General features: G+C 46.6%; 1 protein-coding gene across 1 annotated transcript; it reads left to right on the top strand.

The window, feature by feature from the left end:
* The first annotated feature begins 6 nt into the window (after window positions 1-6).
* On the top strand, window positions 7-16,554 carry LOC144142832 (uncharacterized). Its single transcript, XM_077674611.1, has 7 exons — window positions 7-212; window positions 430-521; window positions 690-771; window positions 2,915-3,070; window positions 4,034-4,174; window positions 5,625-5,717; window positions 13,121-16,554. The coding sequence occupies exons 1-7, from the start codon at window positions 192-194 to the stop codon at window positions 13,397-13,399; spliced, it is 864 nt and encodes a 287-aa protein (XP_077530737.1). The 5' UTR covers window positions 7-191; the 3' UTR covers window positions 13,400-16,554.
* Window positions 16,555-21,307: the final 4,753 nt, after the last annotated feature.

The raw sequence follows: 21,307 nt of genomic DNA, 5'->3' as shown, positions 1-21,307 counted from the left end.
TAGGGAAATGCTGCGCCTACTTTGGCGTTGTCCCTAGGCGCTCAAAAACAAGTCCAGTGACGTCACGTTTTGATCACGTGACCCAAGGATTTCTTTTCTTCTTCTTGCCGCTCCGCTCGCGCAGTTCGCGGGTTCGCGCGGGAAGCGGTAAAAACGAGCGCGAACGTCCGCAGCAGACGCCAGCCGCCACCATGGAGAGCCGTCGTAGCAGGGTAAGACCGCATTCATTTACCCAATTTGACCTGTGAGAATTTGCGCCTAGCTAGAGAATGATGCAGGAAAATTTGATTATTCGCACGCAGCAAAGGACTTGAGCAGCCAGTGATGCCTGCTGCTTTTTGCTGCTGCTGTCTGATGCGATTTTCTTTGGCGCGGTTTCGCAATTGGTTTTTCAGCGTTTCCTATCTCGTTGCCTCTTTCATTTCGCAGCCGCCCGCACGTTCCTGCGTGAGCCCCGATACAACAAGTAGCCGCGAAAAGACCGATTACTGGCGACGACTTATGCACTCGTCGCGGGAAAAGTACGTACACGTTGGCGCGAAGACGATCTCGGCTTCTTTACGGCAACTTTACGGCTAACTGTGATGTTCGGTGCATTTGTCTCCCTCATTACGCTAGGCAAACGTATACTGATATTTATGCAAGTTGTTAGGCGCAACACCTAAGTAATTACTACTTTTTTCTTACAGAGCACGCTACTGGAGCGTGAGCAACAAAATGAAAACCTTCATACGCCTTACCCCGCACCGCAAGGGAAAGGCCAAGACTAAGGTAACAAATATCGTTTTGCATTTATTTCGCACATGCATGCTTCGTCAATCAAGTGAGAAAATATACTTTTTACGAACTGAAATGTTTCAATATATAACACATTTTTAATGGATAGAATATTGCACAAAGGTAATGCGTTAATCTGATTTCGTAAAAATCGTCTGCGAGTTCCCAGTTGGTTTTTTTTTTGCTGGAGAGATCGATCTTTAGTCGTAGAAATTATGTAAAAAGTCATGGTGGCAGTAAGGTATAGTTTAGCTATCAAAGCAGGCAAGTAAAATGAAGGTTTCACAACAGCAGTAGTAATCGTAGTAATGACAATGTGTAGTCCAAGACTTGAAAGGCCTAATGAAAGGACATCAGTGACCTTCATTCCGACGTAAATTATGAATTCATTTACTGAGGTGACGCATATCTTATTTATTAACCCGAGCTTGGTGACAGCATATGCGTTGATTATTTTTCCTTCGGCAGTTACTGAAAACAAAGGTGTTTCTTCCTGCACTCTCCTGCAACCAGGGGGCAGCACAAGTAATAAAGATCCAAGAAACTGTGTTTTTGGGAATGACCAGTCAGTTTGTTGTGCAACCGTCAATCCACCATTTCAATGCTTGACATGACCTCAGCTATGCCCATGTGTTGGCAACACCCCATTCGCTTCCAGAGTTCCTCCTCGGATCACGAAAGATTAGCTGCATCCACAAAACATATCATTTCCCTGGTTCCGGTCCCAGCAGTGAACTCATATCTTTGAGTCAACTTGGGGCTTTGAAAGAGAGCCAGCACGCCAGTTGTGGCACGGAGGAAGCGACGTCTTTGAAGCATTCACAAAACCTCCAGGCAGAGTGACCACAAAGTAGTCTCCTAAAAGCACACTTCTTTCTGGTTGATCCCCAGTGGCCAGCAAATACCTTTGAAATTCGCTCAAATATTTTACCAAGTTCAGTTAGTCTCATGTTGGTAGAGTGGAGGATAAGTGTCGCTTTAATTTATCAGTTTACATAGCCTAAGAGTCCCACCGACACATGGGTTATATTTTGGACACTTAAAAATCTTTAAAAAGCCACTACAAAAGAAACATGGCCAGGCGGGCACAAAGTAGCATGTTACAACACAAAAAAGACAACAAGGAAATGAACCCCGCCAGCGTACAGTGCAGTAAATGAACACAGAAGGATGCAGTTGTTGCTAGTCACAAAAGTGCGCACTGCTAGTTTACATCCTGTACAGGATTGGACCAAATGGCTTTTCCAAGGAAAACAATAAAATGCATGCATGTTGAGTGGAGATTATAATGTCTCGCGTTCAAGCTATTCTAAAAGGTAAGTGACGGATGTTCATGGTTAATGCATAGCAAAAATCTCTGCCCCACTGTGACGTCTGTATTTCGGTGTTCATTCGTCAGAATAAATTAGGGTCGACCTCTTATCTAAACACAGCAACTAGAGATCATCTTGCATACTGCACTGGATGTGGAGAAAAAAGGGGAAAAATTGAGGGACACTTTCTTTTCTTGGCATGTGCCAAACCATTTGGGTCAATTGCACAAAGTTTGCTACCAGAACACGCTACTTGGGAACAGATCAATGCCCCCCCACCAGCTTGCATTTCCACTTGCACTTATCACTGTCACAAGCTAGGGATTCCATCTGCTCGTACCAAGTGTTTTCAGGACTCATTTGATGCAAATATGTCAGCATGTTGGAATATTGTTCCTCACGGCGTTGTTGACATGCCTGATGCTGTTTTATTTAAGGTGGCTGTCACTAATTTTATTCATAACTAGCCTTAGTTCATATTTTGTATCAGGTGACATTACTAGATTGCAATTTTCATGTAGCTGTATTTTGTAATGTCTGTAATACATGTACCCACTCGCCTCTTTAATGCCCTCGAGCTTTGGGAGTAGTAGTTACATAAATACATAAAAATTTACTTTGCAAGTTTTCGACGGCAGTCAAGCCGTTGTGCTTGGAGGAGGAGGAAGTGGTTGTTGGGGGTGGGGGAAGGGGAGATAGAGGCCGGTAACTGTCTGGCGTTTCGCCGACACCTCAACCGGCCGCCGTTGTGCTTACAGCTTGGGTTTTTGCTCCGGATCTGACCCTCCCCTTCGCTCTGCCTCTGCGGTGTTGTCTTCTCGCAGACTGCAAAATTCAGGGAGGCGTTCAGCTACCTTGTGTACCTGGAACAGTTCATCCAGGCGGAGTGTGCCGCCCAGAAGATTCCTCTGCCCCCAATGTGCGACCGACTCACAAAGGGGCTGCGTGAGCACCCGTGGGAGGAGGAAGAAGGAGAGGAGGTGAGGCCATGCCAGACCTGTCCCCCCCCTCTTCTTTGGCCGTAATTCTTCTGGCGTAGTGCGAGGGTGGGGGCTCTTTTCTGTGGTGCAACGTCGGCTTTTATTACCCAGTGGTTCCCAACCCTGCTTTTTAATTAAAAAATCAAAGCCCCTTCCTTCAGAGAAATATGGTTACAACGCAAAGCTTTCTCCCATGCAACATGAGTCAAAGTCAAAGTCCAAAATCTAAAGTTCTTCAAATGTTTGGGGACAGTGCAGTTGGATAGATGTTGGCTTCATAACGCAAGGGACCCGAATTTGATTCTGACCACAAAAAGCCTTTTTTTTTTTTTTTTTTTTGCACTTGATGTGCCTTTGCAAGAACGCCGTCCTGCAGTGCGCCAACTGAGGCATAGGAATTTTCACTTGAACACCGCATATGTTTAAAGACTGGGTCCCCTCTGTCGTGCTGCTAAAGTTTTCAATCCAGGAATTGTTGAAATTCAACGCATGTGCAGCCTACACAGATGCACTACTGGCTAGAGCAAACAATGGAAAGAAAACCTTTGACACTAAACATGGCTGCTGAAACTATACTGAGCCGCCAGCACAAGCTTCTGTCTGGAGTCTCTTGTAAGCCGTAATAGCGCCCTCGCACTAGACTGGTCACTGGAAGAGAAGTCCACTGTATCAGCCCCAGTCCACAATCAGAATACTACGAGACACTCTTCATTCAACAACTGTTAGAGTGGGATATGCTTGGCATTCTCCCATTGACATCCTGTTGCTTTTTTTTCCCCCCCAATTTATAGGGCTATTGGTTTGATGCTGTCAACTTGTCTTTCGTCTAAACATGTACTTTGAACCTGGCAACCTTTTTCCCCTCCCTTCCTGCAACTGTAGAAATTTCAGATAACAGAGACAGAAGCAAAGGGGGGCCTCCCTAGTGCCTCCTCTTGATGCAAAATTTCTCTCCCTCTACAGGGTGTATCCCCCTCCACGAAAAAACTCGACCAGAAAGCATCAGTGCGCAGAAAGGCACGAAGCAAGCCAGCAAAGCAGAGAACGTCCTGCTCTGCTCGTAATGCCACTCCCAGACCATCCCCACCTCCCCAGCCTCTGCAGGTGCTATTTCATCGCTCCTTTGAACTCCTCCGAGTGACACTTTGAACTCCTAATTGGCTAAAAATGCTGCCGATTCAGTTCACTCGGAATACGCAACACTCTATCCTTGCCTGCGATGGCCCCAGAGAAACAACCACATGCTGTCAGTGGATTGATGCCCTTTGCAATGTGATGAGCTGAGCATGGGTTCGTTCAGAAAAGGTTGCTGAGCATGGGTTCGCATGGGTTCGCCAAACAGAGATTGGACTACAAGGCTCAGCCCCCGAGTGTTTGAGGCTGACATTGCCTCAGCTGTAAGAGGTATGAAGATTTCACATTTCCAGCGCCGTACTGTACAAATCTCAGATCGCACATAAGGTTGCTTAGCTTGTGTTGCACATACTTCTGTCCAAAGCTAGGTAACTAAGTGCCGTCAGTTAGTCTAACAGCAATCAAAACGCGTTACTCATTCCTTTTCACAGATAGAGACTGAGTGATCACCTCGCTGAAAAAGTAATTGTAAACAAGTACTAATGTGCCACTTATAACACATTAGTAAAGGTCTGCTGGCAAGGTAGAGTGACGCATTTGCAGCTGTAATAAAGTCAATCCATGAAGAGTTTCCCAATGCACGATTCCCATGCTATCAGGTACATGCCGTATTTTTTATGCCACTCTTTGTGACAAGGTCTGACTATATTATGCCCGACAATTTCTGCCACCACAAATTATTGCAAAATGATTAAAGGCAGCAATGCCAGCACTTTAAAAGACAAGATGTCGCTTTGTTCCATTTGGAAGAACTGGCTTTTGGTAACTTGCTCAGCAGCTTGATTCAAGCCACGGAAGACATTTTTTAATTGAGAAAACACAACTGATGTATAATGGTACGGCAATAAAACAGTCATCAGCATATTGACCACACATTAGCATTCTAGTAATATGATCAAATGAAACTAGGGGCCCCCACAACAATCGCCTAGTCAGGTGTCTTGGTGGTGGCATAGGCATGCAGGTGGCCACCAATCGCACAAACAAGATTTTCCGATGTCTTAGAAAAATTGCCAGAAAATGGCTGTAAAGTTGTTACTGGTTCATCTTTTTTCCTTAATATCCCTATTATTTCTTTGAAGTCAGTGATGAAATTGCTACCATTGTTATCGCGAATGGCCGGAACTTGTATTTTATCTTCACAGCTCCTTTAATTTTCTTATTTGTGGATGAACGAAAGTTTTGTTCATGCTTGCTCAAACTCAGTTTTCCAGAGTCCTTGAAAATGCACTCGGCGCAATTTGTAAATGTTAATGTGTAAATGTAAGCCGACTGGATACTCGCACTTTTTCATCCTTTTATAAGCACGGCCAATCTGGGATCATGTATGTGCGGCCGGATTTTTAGACCGCAGCTCAGTCGTTCATTTCTCAGTGCCCAAGAATGAATCTTTCATGCTCGTCCTTTTCACTGTGCACAGGATGAATTGTCTTTAACCGACGATGAAGCCGTCGTGCCGGACTACACCAACCTGGTTCCGCCCAGGCAAGGGACAAGGGAGTGGGAGCTTTACGTGAGTGTCCTGAGCGGCCATTCAAGCTTGCTTGCATGGGGACGTTTCTCCGAAGTGTGGGTATCGTGCAAATTCTAAAATGCCTAGATGAATACTGTGCGGCCATGTCTATTGAAGGTGGCCTGAGTCTAACACAAGGATGGGGTTTTTCATATTTCATAGATCATATGGATTCTGCGGGGGGGGGGGGGGGGGGGGGGATGTGATGCAATGCACTTACTTGGTACTGGCACACACGCCAGTGGGCACATAAGCATTAGTGGTGGTTGAACATAACTAGTAATTAGTCAGTCGTACGAAGTTCTGTAATGGGCAGTACTACCTAGCGGTAGGTTTGGTACAACTAGATACCAAATGCACAGCAAGATGTATTCCCATGAGAGATCTCCCTAAAAAATTTCTATAGCTGGGACAATCACAATGGTTTATGCGGAGTGAGGTTTCAGCCCTCTTTACAGTGTGCAATGCCTACATGGAATCCTGTTCTAAGCATTGCCTGGAGGCTCTAAAGTGGAAACAGGCACTTTTTTCTAGTTGCCATTCTGTCTCAGCGAAAAACTGGCAACTGAATGAACTTTCAGAGATGCTTATACATATACGAAGCTAACAATAACTGACCGGTGCACTTTGGCTAGACAGAAATGTACAAGCTGGATGTACTTTTATAGGGGTGATGAACACACCACTACCCCTCCAAAGGTATTGCCCAGGTCTGTGGTTGGGCTTTCCTTTTACGGTGCTTCCAATGCCTGTTCTCTTTCTTTAATACCCTAATTTCCACCACCTGGTGCACATGCCTTCTCAAAAAAACAGACCCTTGTTACTTAACCAACGGCTATGTTGCAGTATCAGCTGTTTCGTGGGAATGCCTTGTGCAGTACGAAGACCCGGCTCTCCCCAGTGAGCCTAGTCACCCTCAAGGCTCACCCGAATGAATCTTCCATGCAGCCATTCAATAACCACATGCATTGACTCAGGATTTAGCATCTAGGACAGACTATTCACAATTGTCAAATTCAAAGGCAACCTTCATGCAAGAACAGGATTCTGAAGCAGAACCTCTTAGTCTCAGCTTGGGATGTCTGCACAGTGTGTGGAGAAGCCCAGCTTTGGGTTGTAGGCTGGAATTCGGTGTGATTTGCACAATGGTAGATGCAGGACATTCAAAGGAAAAGGAGTGTGCATTGCTTTACCACTACCATAGTTCCACGGTAGTAGAAACACTATCATGGTGCCGCACTGTCATTTTTGGCATCTTTAAGTGACTGCACCAGTTACAGAGACGTGTAGAGATGAACATGATGTAGGGATGGAGTTAACTTTTTTTATTGTGCCTGGTTCTCCCGCTTTTGGGTTGCCTGTTTACGGGCTCTACCTTTAGGTCTCTTTTTTTTGCCTGCCCCAAAGCAGTTCAAAGCTGCTTTGAGCAGCGACGAAGCAACTCTTGAACCGGAAGTTGCGTAGTGGGTCACGGAAAAAAGCAGCTCAAAGCTGCTCTGAACTGCCAGCGATCCGCCGCGGCAGGTGCACTGCGGTGACGATTTGTCGTCTGCTCGTGTCGGCATCTCGCGCAGGCAGGCGCTCAACAACGCGAAGTTAGAACCCTGGTGATTATTGTTGGGTGACAAATTATTACAGTGAATAGTTTTTGAAAACGGCTGCCAAAGTAACTACAAAATTTCTCAGTTGCGTCGCAAACCGTTGACGCAACCAAACGCGCTGTTTCGGCGTGAGCGCGTGGTGCTGTTTTCATGCATATTCCGTTTGCGGCTGAGCACATTTTGTGAGGTGTGCACTGGCAGGCCGAAATGAACTGTTTACCTCACACAGCCGGTGCTCTACCTCCAACTTTGGACATACTCGACTCTTATGGGGACTGCGACAAAACAGTGGCGTACCTTGAGGAGAAATTTGCAATACAGGATGCAAACTGATACAAAATCCCATCGCATTTGCTTTAGCGAGCGGTCATACGCACCTTTAATTACATATTGTTCAAATGTTGCCATTTGAATATACGTACCGGTAGACGCGAAAACCTGGTGCCCTTCGTTAAACACCGGTGCTCCACCTTCGTCAGACCGTGGACACACCGGCGTCTTAACGTCAATTGTAATTGCGAACTGTGAAGGAACAGCAGACAATCCCGCCATTCTTGCACCGAGCAGACGATCAACTGACGCCAGAACGAGCGAAAACGCCAACGAGACCCCAAGGGTCCTTTTGCATGCGTCATCTGCTCGCCTTTCTGTCGTCTGCTATCTGCTCCTCCTCAGCCGCGAGAGCAGTTTGGGGCAGCTCTGAGCTGCTTCCTGGTGCAAATGAAGTAGGATTCAGCAGCTCCGGAAGCGGTGGGCGGGGCCAATGTGGAGCTGCTCCTGCAAATAAAATACGGAGCAGCTTGGAGCTGCTCAAAGCTGCTTTGAGCAGGCAAAAAAAGAGACCACATGACTCACCCTCTTGGCATGCTTTAATTGACAGCTATGTCAAGAACAATGCTTTCCCACACAATGTGCTGCAGGGGAGAAACATTTGCATGCCTTGTCGTATCCTCCCAGCGTAGACAGTTCCAAGACTAAAAGAACAGACAGGGCTCGGTGAAACTGAATTACTATCGCTAACAGTGTAACGCCATCGCAAGAAGATAACTGGTTCTTATCTATTTAAAGCAGAAGTGATGTTCAAATATTCTGAGGTCTGAGTGGTTTGCAAATAGACTTTTCTTTTCTATTCAAGTCAACTTCCATAGTTAAACGCATCTGCATGTTTCAAAAGTGACAGGCAATAATAGTAGTGAAAGAACAAGGAAGAAAAGCTGCTTTGCTGCAACCATTGTTCCACCCTCAAATCTCACTGCACCGAACGTAGCCTTGCATATGCTTTTCTTCAAGGTACGACAGCTGTGCCAGCAAGCCAAGTACGGACAAAGTCCGCATGAAAGAACTGAGAAGAATTGCTTTTTAGGGAGAAGCAATTGATCACAAAATAACGAGGCGTGTGCGAATACTCGAATACGAATTGAATAGCAAGTTCTCGAATAATTCGATTTGTGAATCGAATCTCAGATATTTGGTAAACCCGAATACTTGATGGTGATGATATTGTATGCATGTGGCGCCATCTGTCAAGTGCAGAGGAAGGCTTTTTTTTTTCTCAGTATGGCCGCTCGGGTTCATTGGTTGGGCACTCTTTAGCCGCTGTGTTCGCAATCCTCACTGTTCAGTGAGCGTGCAGGGGTTGCTTTTAGAAGATTTCCTGCGTCGTGTGTGTGATACGCACCACGTACGTATGTAGGCGTACACTGTGCGTATGTGACAGCGAGACCGCAAGACTGGATACGCCGTCGGGCTTGCAAGTGCCGCGATCCACTGCACTCCGTGTACGTTAGGCGTGTGCTAGGCCTCATTCGCTGGGGCGTTAAGGAACAGCAGCAAGCAGCAGTGGAATAAGGGATTGGTTTTTATGCATACACCGTGTGTGTGGTGTGGAACGCGTACGGTGTGATATACCGTGTGTGCGCGACCTGCGAGACTGTATACCATACGCCATCGAACTTTCAAGCGCCGCGATCAGCCAGGCGTCGGCGCTGCCCTACGTCTGTTTCCTAAAATCTTGCATAGATTTTTATAGTTGGCGTCCTGGCAGAAAAAACGAAAAGTGCCATCTGGAAGCACTTCATAAAGGTGAACCCACAAGAAGCCACTTGCACCAGCTGCAATGCCAAGCTTCGGACGCCTTCAAGCACAACGACCCCACCTGCAAACCACTTGAAGAGTAAGCACCATGGTTTGCACAATTTGTTTTTGGCGGAAAGTGGGAAACAAAAACGTTCCGCGAGTGCAACACAGCCCACCATCAAACGCAAATTTGAGCAGCCTAAGGGGCTGCCGTTGCGCCGGAGGGCAGAAATAACGGCTAAAATTGCCCGCACGCTGGTGCTTGACCTGCAGCCGTACCACTTAGAACGGGAAGTGGTCGAGGTTTTCAAAGAGCTTATGCACGAAATGGAGCCCCTGTACAAAATACCCTGCCGGACAACCTTTTCGAGAACAGTTGTTCCTGAGCTGTACAGGGTTACTGTGAGGTCCATCAAAGGGATCATTCATTCGGACATTCAAGACGGGATACAATCCCTCTCGTTCACTAGCGACATGTGGACGTCGAGATAGAATGAGAGCTACACTAGCCTCACCTGCCATTATTTGACCGCCAACTTCGAGTTGCGAGCATTTTCTCGGAGCAACACGCTCATGACTGAGAGCCACACTGCCTGCTACGTCTTGGCCAACCTGCAGGAAATGATTGATGGCAGAATGGGAGCTGCCACTGGACCAGCTGCCAATACAAGTGACAACGCACAGAATTACCGTGCTGCCCTTAGATCCCTCCTGTGTATGCCACTGCAGTGTTTGGGCCACACACTGCAACTGGCCGTTAAGGGTTCCAAGGAAATCACTCCTGGAGAAATGCCGGGCAATAGTGGGTCATTACAAGCACAGCGCCAAAGCCACAGCAAGTCTCCAGGATTGTCAGCGCCAGCTGGAACTAGCCACACTCAAGCTTATTCAAGATGTAGAGACGAGGTGGAACAGCGAGCATGATATGCTGCCCCGCCTCCTGCAGCTCAAAGCAGCTGTCTGTCTGGAGCTCGCGACATCAGACACCACGATTTCCAGCCTGTCACAACAGGAGTGGAGGACGTGAAGGCCCTTGCACCAGTGGCGTCGGCAACCAAGGACCTCAGCGGGCAAAAATATGCCACTTTGTCTGCAGTTATCCCGTTCCTGTATGGAACCCAAAATGGTACTCAAAGACTGCATAGCGACAGATGACGTCGCATCACTGTTCACAAAAAAGATGCTTAAAGCCATGACAACAAGATTTGTTGACTACAGCGAGCAAAAGGAGTATGTCATGGCCACAGCTTGCGACCCAAGATTTAAGAACATTTTTTGCAGAGAAGCTGCCCAAGAGATGGTCCTTATGGAGCTTGCCCAGAGTGAGCTGGAGAGGTCAGCACCAGCACCACCAGCACCTTGCGATCGCCCAGGTCCCTCAGCACCTGTGCCGTCAGCAACCGAGCGCACCACTGGTATGTGGGACCAGATTGAAAAGCTGGCCATGTCTGGACAGAAGCAGCTTCATGCGTCCAGTGGGATCGAAGAGTTCCGGCAGTACCTTCGCGAACCAACCTGCGGCAGGAACGACGATCCGCTGGCATATTGGCAAACAAGTGGGAAGAAGTACCCCAGCGTTGGCACCCTGGCCATGAAATGCTTGGGCATTCCTGCCATGGAAGTTCCCAGTGAGAAGCTGTTCTCTACAGCTGGGAATATCGTCTCAGCTCAGCGAGAGAGGCTGGCCCCAGAGCACGTGCCGCAGCTCCTCCTTCTCCATGAGAACTTGTGAGCAGCGGCACAAATAAACATGCATGACTACCGGATATTTGCCCTCTTATTCCATGGCTGTATATGGTGCAGTGACCGCCCTGGTGTGGGCTCTCAGTCATTGCTCCCACATGGCTGAGTGCATTCAAGTAAATTCAAGCATATTTAAGGAAATTTGGCAATGTTCGACATTCGATTCGACATTCGAGTTTTTTTCCTAATTCGATACAATATTCGGTTCGAGAGCTACTATTCGGCATTTGCACATCCCTAAAAATAACTAAACCCTGCGAATTTCGGAGAGATTGGTAAACGAGCGCTTAAATTTTCACTTGCCAGCCGGGCATTTCCCTTTCAACACAGGCAGAGTTCACTGCTCCAGGCTCAAGCTGAGTGGAAAGCTATTTGTGCAACAGCTTTAATGGGGTGAAAAGAGGACTGTGTCAACAAATACTGCATCAGTGGTGGCACATGTGAGGCGCCAAGAGTTGGTGCACCACGCAGTAAACGTACAACTGTTCTCAGCGATTGCTAAATGCCACACAGTGTGAAAGAACTCACATCGCTAGAGAACATCAGCGAAGTCCCTTTTTGTAGGTTCTTGTTTGCTGCTTTGCTCATTTTTGGTTTAACCTTTTCTTCGTTGTCATATGAAATTGTCTTTCATTACGTACTCGTTTTAACGCATTGCTTTGCACGTCTTGTATCAGTCATTTTTATAAGTCCCGGTAAGCTTTTTCTTCATTGATCAACCAGATGCATGTGTTAGTACAAGACTGCAAACACAGCCCACACCTGTAAAACTGTCTGCATTTCGTTTTAGATTTACTGGGGGGGAAAATAGTTCAGTGCTAGATGTTTAAAAACCATGGTTTGAGCAGAGGCATCATTCGCCTCAGCAAAACTAATGCTTACCGTAATTACCCGATTCTAACGCGCACCTTTTTTCCGGAAAAAATAGGTCGAAAAATCGCATGCGCGTTAGAATCGGATACGAAACCGAAACTGCCGAAACAACGGAAATTTCGTCCCGCCCATCGCCATCGCCATCTCAAGATGGCGCCAAAGCTTTTAGCAACGATTTTTCGGACGTAGGAAGCATAGGCGCCCAGGCTTTTCTATCGGCGTTCACACAAATCGTCAGATCGTTCCACTTGCGCACTTGATAACAGCAATGGCAGCAGCGGTTCTCACGCGTTCAAAACGAGTGGTCGGCTGAAGCGTGCGCCTCTGGAGAAGATCGCAGGATGGGCGTGCGAGGCGTGGGCCACGATCCCATCGATCATGGTTGAACGCTCGTTATGAAGTGTGGCATCGCGAACGCGCTTGACGGCACCAAGGACGAGATGTTGTGGTCAGCGGAGAGCGACGAGGAGTGAGATGAGTGAGATTACTTCGAGAAATAAATCGCCCGTTTCTCTCGCATTCGTTTTTCTTGCTCACAAAGTTCCGTGCGCGTTACAATCGGAAGTGCAAGTTTTTTCGATTTTTTTGCCAGGAAAATCGGGTGCGCGTTAGAATCGGGTAATTACGGTAAGTATACCCGATAGTCTTATTGGTCAATTTTTATGACTAATGCTTGTTTTACTTGCAAGTGAAACTTTAGCACAATCAAGTTAAAAGTATACTTTTAACAAGGCAAAGGAAGCTGTTATTACTGACAACATTAAACAGTGGAACACACTCTTGGTTTTAGCGATACGACCAGTGGGTCCACGTGCCAAGTTATGCCACAAGTTGGCCTGCAAGCCAGTATATGCACGACGCAGTCTACACGAAGTCTCACTGTGGAACCTCTATACAGGAAGACTGTATCCCGAAAATATAAACATGCGGGAACTTTTTAGAGCAAACAGAACCTTTCCTCTAAGCTGACCAAGGCCTGGATGAAACCGCATTCTCAGAGGCGTACTGGCACAACCAACCACATTTTCGAGTCCCGCACAGCTGCACTCTGGACCTAAACGGTGACGCCAGAGAGGCAGACCGAGCCCTGCTGCCAACTCCCTTTCCCAGGGCATCTCTCAGGAGGACTGGATGGCAGCGGGGTCGTCACAGGCGGGGTCATCGCAGCAGCAGACGCCCCCGTCACCGCCGCCACAGCAGCAGCAGGAAGAATCCGAGTCTGGGGTGACCAAGACCTGCGTGGAGCTGACCTGCGTGGAGGAGCCCACCAGCGGCCACCCCATGGTGGATGCACCGGCGTGCTTTGTCGTCACCTCCAGCGGTGACGTGGTCGCCGTCGGGGACCTGCCGCTCCCACAACTTGGGGGGCCCACCAAGTTGGACGGCTGAGTCTGCCACACGCTCCAAGCCTGCGTTGCCTGCTGTTAACTTGCCTCTGTGAAAGTCCAATGCCGGTGTCTTTCTATTCATGACTGGCTGTGTTACTTGCAACTTGGCCACTTCTCTCTTTCCCCACGGCACCTGGTGGGTGCATTTGTTGCTGCAAAAATGACACACTGTTGGGGACATGTTAGCAAGAGTGACGTTCGGGAGCATAATGCTGCGAACTTCCTAAAAACAGTTTTTTGGTGGGATCGCCAGTGAGATGTTAGGTAGGCTTTTCTAATTTGTGAAGCGTGGGAATGCTCCTATCAGTAGTTGACCCGGGGCTCAGACCTTCGGGTGTAAAAAAACTAGGTTTTCTTCTACGGGGTAGGTTAAAAAAACGGATAGCGGTTCCATTGGTTACAACTTTCTTCAGCATTACCCCAGCTCAACAAGTGTTTATTTCTAGTCCCATTTTCTTTGAAGGTGCGTATCTCAGGTTTATTGCCAGAGGCACATATGGTTTGAGGATTAGAGGGGGTTGTGTTCACAAGTCAGGGCATATTGTATACTTCTGTCTTTGTTACGATAGTATCGCATCGCATTCCATAGCTAGCATAGCGTGGTTCAAGTGCGCAGTTCCTAAAAGTGTAGTGTGGGTTGAGTGCACCCACAATTCCGTGTTCTGTGCGTTATCCACACGCACAAATTTCCAACCTGCTAGACCTTACTGAGGCTCTTAAGAGTCAAAAGAAGCACCCTTTTCGCAGACACATATTTCCCTTCATTCAATGTCTGTTGAGTTTATCACTGCCATCCTTTTGTTTGTACCTGGTAATTTTGGCACCGAATGTCAACTTGCCCTCACATACACATTCCAACCTGTCATCTAGCCCTGCAGGCAGGAAAAACGGTGTGTTTACGTTGCGTATGACACTAACCGCAACTTTTGCGGTTATTTTTTGCCCATATTTATTGTTAGTCACTAGTTAGTACAGTTTTAACCTTTTATTTATTTATTTACTATTTATTTATTTATTAGGTTTTAAGGAAATGGTTGGCTAGTCAGTGAAGCCCTCTACAAACTGTTGCGTCTTCTCACATGGTAAATACAATGCAGTACGCTAACATTAGCACCGCACAATTTTGAACAATGCCTGCAGTGTGTCTATCTGCGAAGTACCCGATGAGGCACAGCAGTTACTTACTGCAATATATAGCTGACACATGCACTCTGCTTATCTATGTTATTCAAAGAATTAGAGGAGCACTATCACCCTATCAGGGACACCAAGGGTCTACCGAGACTTGCTTAATGAGACAGCAGCCTCGATTCCCCCCGCCCCCCACCTCCAATGTAAACTTGAAAGGCCCAAGAACTCAATTTAAATTCTATTGTTGAGAAGTTTGCAGAGAGCCAGAGTATAATTACGACTGCCTCCCCCCCCCCCAGTGTTTTTTTATTTTTTTGAAGAATGAGGTCTATACACTGAACATTATCGGCATTTGGAGGCTTTCGTTTGAATGATTTCAGGCATTCGAATGATACAAAACCAATAATGTGATGTCATAGTTTTTTCATCACAGACAAGGTCAGCGACTGGTCACCCACGCACACTTGAATGGGGGCAGTGCAAAACTGGTGATTTGTAATTTGTTTGAAAGTGGCACCGTTTCCATACTAACGGAGGAAAGTTTAAAGGGGAACTTTAACCAGCCTCATCAATTCTACACGTAACACTTACTTGCTGAACAAATGTTGTGCCTCGAGGTGTGATTCAACACAACTTTTTTCATAAACAACTGTAGGCAAGCCAGCCACTCACAAAACTAGCTTAACCTGCAGCTTTTTTAGGGGTTTCTACTTTTAGCGATTACTTTTCCGCTGCTACGCACCGATTTTTAGCGAGACGAAGGCCAGACACTTAAGTGTCACAGAGTGTACAACTGACCGCCCATCTCCTGGCTCAAACTACGCAAAAACTAGACACACACATAGGCTATAGCATCCCTTCCAGCTTTGTTAGCACATGTATTCAAGCCTTGTTTGGTGCACCCAAGTAGTTGATGTATTGCTACAGATTCCCAGGTGTCATTTGTGTTATTTCACCACTTTCAGGCAGTTCACAAAGTTCTGGTGCCTGTGGTTTAGTGTGCCTTACAGATTCATCCACATTTAAGCAATAACACTCAACCCACACCAGCTGAGAAGTTAGTCATGTGTTGCATTTGCTTAATTTAATGTGTTTTACTGTGTGCGTTCTTTAGTGTGCATTTTCTTTCTAGGCAAATGGAAAAGGATGTGCTTGTGTGTAAGATATTGACATGCTATATTTGTAATTGCATAGTGCAGGTTTTTTTCATCCCTTTATTTATTTATTTATTTGCTTATTTATATATGTAATTATTTATTTATTACCTTCCATTTGTCAGTATAGTGCATTGCTTTCCTTTGTTGCAGTAATTTTTTTTGCAGCTCTGGTGCATTGAATGGGATAGCTCTGAGTTGAAATTTATGTTCAAACAACTTAAAGATGACAAGGCATAGCTTATTTGTTAGCAAATGTTTATTATGAACAGGTGGAGGACACAACTCTGTGAGGGTTTCTATAGTTCTTGTCGAAACAGTGTTACAAAGTGCAGTATAGTTTATTGGCAGATATTTGCAAATGCTTTAGAGTGAAATGACTTTTGTTCCTTGAAACTGCGGGACCATGCGTAATTTTCAAGCTAATGCACAGATGTTGCATGCATTGCAAAATAAGTGATCTTAAAGCTTGTTTTAAAAGATTGGTGTTTGTTTTCATGGCTGTGTTTGTGGAGTTTGAAAGTTGTCGAATGCAATGAGCTACCACAGCTCTTCGTCTAGCAGAAACGAAGTGCTTTATCTGTTGCGTTATGTTTGTATGACTTCCTCCTGACCCAGTTTAGTCAAATGACCTAGTTTATTAGAAGAGGCAATATTTATAAGCAATTTAGAGTTTACGTAAGCCAAATAAACTTATATGAACTACAAATTTCTGTACACCTGGTCTTCTGGACACTGCGGCACTTAACACAGGCCACACTGCAATACTATTTACAATACACTTGCAAGCTGGAGGTCTGGATGCAAAATAAGCACCAAAGGGAGTGGAACTTCGTTATAACACTGGCACAAGAGGCTGCGGAAAAGTTAACAGTACAAGCTCGAGGAGTGGCTATGATTGTGTTCCAAGGCATGTGGCTGATGTGTAGGTGCCGTAAGCCCTCGTTTTAACAAGGACAGCAAAACAGTGCGAGAATTCCATAAATACATGAATGCCAACACAGCATCGGTGGGAGTGCACGGCAATGCTCCGGAAACTTTAAAAAAGCTTTTCGTTGAAACAAGGACCACTTTGAGACCATTTTACTCTGGCATAAAAGGAAAAAACAGGTTGGGCAAGTTTGTTGGGTATACGTGCATATATTACAAGAATCCAAGCTGATGGATATTTCCACGCAGCTCTTTATTGTTTTCCAACCCTTCGAGGCGCAAAGAACAAATCCTATTCTACTCAGGGTGGCGTTCTATGAATTGAAGAAAATTACTCTTACTCTCTTGTCCTGGACTGAGGACCCGGCCCACTAACCATCTCGATTTCATTGCTACTCCTCTTGAGTGCAGTTTTCCTATAACGCATATCCGAATATTGGGAAGATATATCTGTGGTAAATGTACCGAAATATCCCTCCAGGTCTGAACAAACGTTACTTTATCTTTACCGTAGACGTGACTGGTTTTGCTCAATAAACCTCCATAGTGGTTAGAAGCCTGGTATAAAACCAGCCTATGCGCACAGTGGGTTATTTGGAACTCAGCCTACGGTTTTTTGCAGCCCATCCCACTGAACACAAAACGTCTTAGAGATGTCTACCATGATCTTGCAAGGTCTTATACATCTTGAACTATAAAAGTTACCTATAAGACGTCTATTTTCATATCTCTCAAAGCTCCATGAGATGTTGATAAATCATCTGTGCTAAGATGGATAGAAGACATACCAACCTCAATGTGTACAAGATGTTTGTCCTAGCTGGATGATGTTGTAAGCTTCTTAAGACACCTACAAAGCATCTATCATGAGATGTCTACAGTACGTTTTGTGTAGACAGCTGGAAGATATCACTAATAGATGTGTCAGATGTTCAGCTATTGAACACGTCTACATGACGTTGATTGCAAGACAGCTGAGAGATGGCGTTTTAAAAAGGTGTTGAAGACGTTTTCAGTAATGCGATATCGTCTAGCTGCACTGCAGTCATTGCCGTGCACACGTCTTTTCTAGCTTAAAATCGAAGACACCTACTAATAATGTCGTCTGGCTATCTACGCCAGACGTGCCATAGTCACCTCATGATATACGTTTTGTAGGTGTCCTAAGAAGCTTGCAAAGACGATTATCAAGGAAAAACTTTCTTTGCGTTTAGCACGTTGAGCTAGGGTCGTTGAGCTATGGTCGTCGGGAGGATTTTTTTTCTTAAGGGGGAAAACCTGTTGCATTGCGAGGGGAGGGCAGAGGACGGGTGGAAGTAGGTAACTTATCTTGTGGGGCAATTGAAGGTGCAATTTCCCCTTTTGCACCCCCCTGTTTACGCACATAACTACGTATAAATGATAATGGCTGCAATAGAGCTAGAAGGCTCTGCTTACAGAACGTGACCGCCTACATTGAGTTTGGTATGAGATAGTGCAAATTATCGTGAGAACTAATTTCTTACGGTGTCTACTGGACGTGTCTCACGGAAGTTGAGGGAACATGATATAATCGAGAAGACCTTGCAATAGGGCTTTATTCGCAGGCCCCAATAACGTTTTCCGAATCCAGTCCAATCAACCTAGGGAAGAGGACTCATCGTGGGTTCGCTGACAAATGGGAGACGAAGTGGCAGGTGAAGAAGAAAGGAAAATGCCAGGTCTCTAGCAGACGACAAGACAAGGGCCGGCAAAAATGGACCCAGTATAGCTACTCAACGCGTGGTAACATGCATGATTTCATAAGACGAAAAAAAATTTACCCAGACCTCACTGTAGCGCGAGAAATGCAGTACGCGCGCAGCGAAAAAAGCACGTGCCAAAGCGGCGGTTACCCCCGCGCACTCCCGCGGAGGGTAAGGTCCCTAAAATTACTAAGGTAGCGCCAACTGCTCCCTCCTTCTCCGCTGCCCTCCTCTTTTTTTCTTTCCCTCACCCGCGGCGGTGCCGCCTCGCAACGCTTCGGGCCGCTCGCTGCAGTTTTTCGTGCAGTTTGCTCTTGTTTTCGAGCCGCAATCGCTCTTCGGTAGCATTTGTACGATTTCTAGAGCCCCGTTTTACCAACAAGCACTGAGTGAGGTTGTTTTGTTCTATATTTTTGTCAACGAGGGGATATTTGTGCGGGGTGGATGCCCCTCACGCGTATAGGCCTCCTGCGCTGCCCAGGGGGCGCTGCGCAAACGGCTTCCGGGCTGTACTTCCGGGTAGTACAAAGCTGCGCGGGTCCCATAGGATCCCGTGTTGACAGAAGCAAAATGAGCTCGACGCTCCCGATTATTTTGCGACGTGGTCACCAGCTCATCCTCGACGCGTCCGATCTATTTCAGCGACCAACTTGGCATTACTGGAAAAAGCTTTGCAGCGCTAAACACGTTTACAGCGCCGACGAAAGTGCCGGGACCGTGACGGCGTCTGCTACTCGCAGGTTCACCGATCGATGGTCGTACGAAGTGAAATTTTAAGTGAAATTTCTAGTTTAAACTAATACTCTAGGTGACAAAGACTTCTCAAAAACAGCCGATCAAAAAAGAAGAGTGACGCAATCGGCGATGATCGCGCTTTAAAAAGCCAGCGAGTCCGGCGGACCGCAGGCTCGCCTGCTGCCGTGCGCCGCTCTTTTGCGTACCTGCACACTATGCGTGCACTTTCATTAAACAGTGCTCGTTTGCGTCGCCGTTACGAATACATGGTGTGCAGCTTAGCTTGCCGTTTTGTTGTGTGTCTCAGTGACAAAATGCCGCGACCGTCAGAAGCGTCACTGAAATCTGTTTTGCGATTCCGAAATTAGTGGCCGCAAAACAAAGTGGTCGGGCGAACTAAGAGGCCGCTCGCTTTCCTTGTTTGCTCTCACTTTACTTAATTACGCTCTTGCAGCATACATTCCCAGTTCGCACTTAATAGCCTATAATGATCAGCAACGGCCGAGTTCCATGCAGCCGACACGGCGGAGGGCTGGACGGCAAATCGGGTGGGAGGAGGAGGAGGCTTTGAATGCAAAAGAAAAAATTCAGCGAATTTCTAATAATATTTAACAATAATCTGGCGAAGTGTGAAGATGGGGGGGGGGGGGGGGGCAGTTCAACTGGAGGACGCCAATTCTCTGTTCTTGTCTTGCTGTCTAACTCCATTTGAAGTCAAAACTGGCGTGTCGGTGTTCAGACGACCTCGACGAGCCCTGCGCTAGAAAACCAACACTAGTGATTATCGTATGTAAATATTCGGGGCCCCGTGCCGTGTATGCGGCTGTGTTATGTGATGTTATAGAAGTACACATCTCTGCAGGCAGCGGGCGTGTGATTTGGTGCATGTTTTGCGTCCTTTAATAGCGCGCAATTTGTTTATCTGGCGCTATATATTGCCCCCCCCCCCCCTACTCGCTAGTATATACATGTACCCTGCCGTTCGTAAATCGTGCGGCGTAAAACGTTACGCAAGAATCATTTAGTTTGCGAAAATACGAAACAAAATTTCCACTCGTTTCAAACGCGGTGCCAGGCCAGAAGTGTCAGGTGAGTCGGCTGCGCTATTCTTGCGTTCGCTTGCATGCTCCCGCTGAAGCAACATTTTGCAGTTACCTCAGGATATAGGATGAGCAGCGCTCCGTGTTTATGCTACTCGTGAACTTTCCTTTGTCGACCGCACGCAAGAAGAAAAAACTGTAACTGTCGTCAAACAGTTAAACCACCCGACCTGGCGATACTGTCCCACGCCGCGACAGCTCTCTCAAAAGAAAGCAGACAAATCGGCTTCTTTTAGCGGATATTATTTTGTTTAGCCTCTGCAACTACTTTGAGGGCTATTTCATACAGTATGCAGTCATTTAAACACGCCACAAAGCGCCACAACCATCTTTCACACATGGAGGGCGGCGATGGTCGAGCGTGGACATTTCAAATTGCTCTGTTACGGTAGTTCCGTTCTTGCATTCGCGTGACTGCAGTCGTGCAATCACTGCACAGAGGTCTTGCGCACGTACGGTTCGCGGCAGTATACAGAGCGCTTCATTCGCAAATGCCGTCGTTCGAGCGCTGCGCTGGCGTCCTTGCATTCGCCTTTCTTGCGATGGTTGTGAATCATTAGCGGCGTTCACTCTGCGCGCGCCCGCTTTTAAAAACTAACGAGCTACATCCTACCTTAATTCCGCGCAGTTTAGAGTGCTTTGCCGTTTTTGTAGAAATGTTTCTTTCACCTTCATGTCGTTATAGGCTGTTGTGAATAGATTAAACACATGCTGTTGTGCGTGTGTGCACGTACAACGACGTGAAAAGTCCCTGCTTCCCCGACTTCGCAGCCGGATACACTAAACTGCACTTGCGGCCGTACGTTCATAGGCGAACTGAGTGAAAAACGCAGGCTTGTAATTCTGGGAATAGGCGCCAGAGAAGACGGCGATCAATCGATCGGGTAAGCTGGAATTACAGATTTGTGGCCTCTTATTTCTCATACGAACCAGAGATCGAGTCCCTCTAGGTACAAATAAGGTTAATAATTACTACAGTTAATTAATCATGCAATGCGTTTTTTACCGGGTGCGGTCGTTTACAACCGTTATTAATGGAGGCGCCTGGACAGAACTGTTTTGTGCAGGGATATATTCTGGCATATTTGTACATTGCACTAACACAGGAATACACCCGAAAGAAATTCGAAAGAGA

This window comes from Haemaphysalis longicornis, unplaced genomic scaffold (genome assembly GCF_048455015.1).
Source record: "Haemaphysalis longicornis isolate Haplotype H1 unplaced genomic scaffold, Haemaphysalis longicornis Haplotype H1 scaffold_1, whole genome shotgun sequence".
Taxonomy (NCBI): domain Eukaryota; kingdom Metazoa; phylum Arthropoda; class Arachnida; order Ixodida; family Ixodidae; genus Haemaphysalis; species Haemaphysalis longicornis.
Note: the sequence above shows the minus strand (reverse complement) of the source record. Positions and strands in the feature narration are given on the sequence as shown.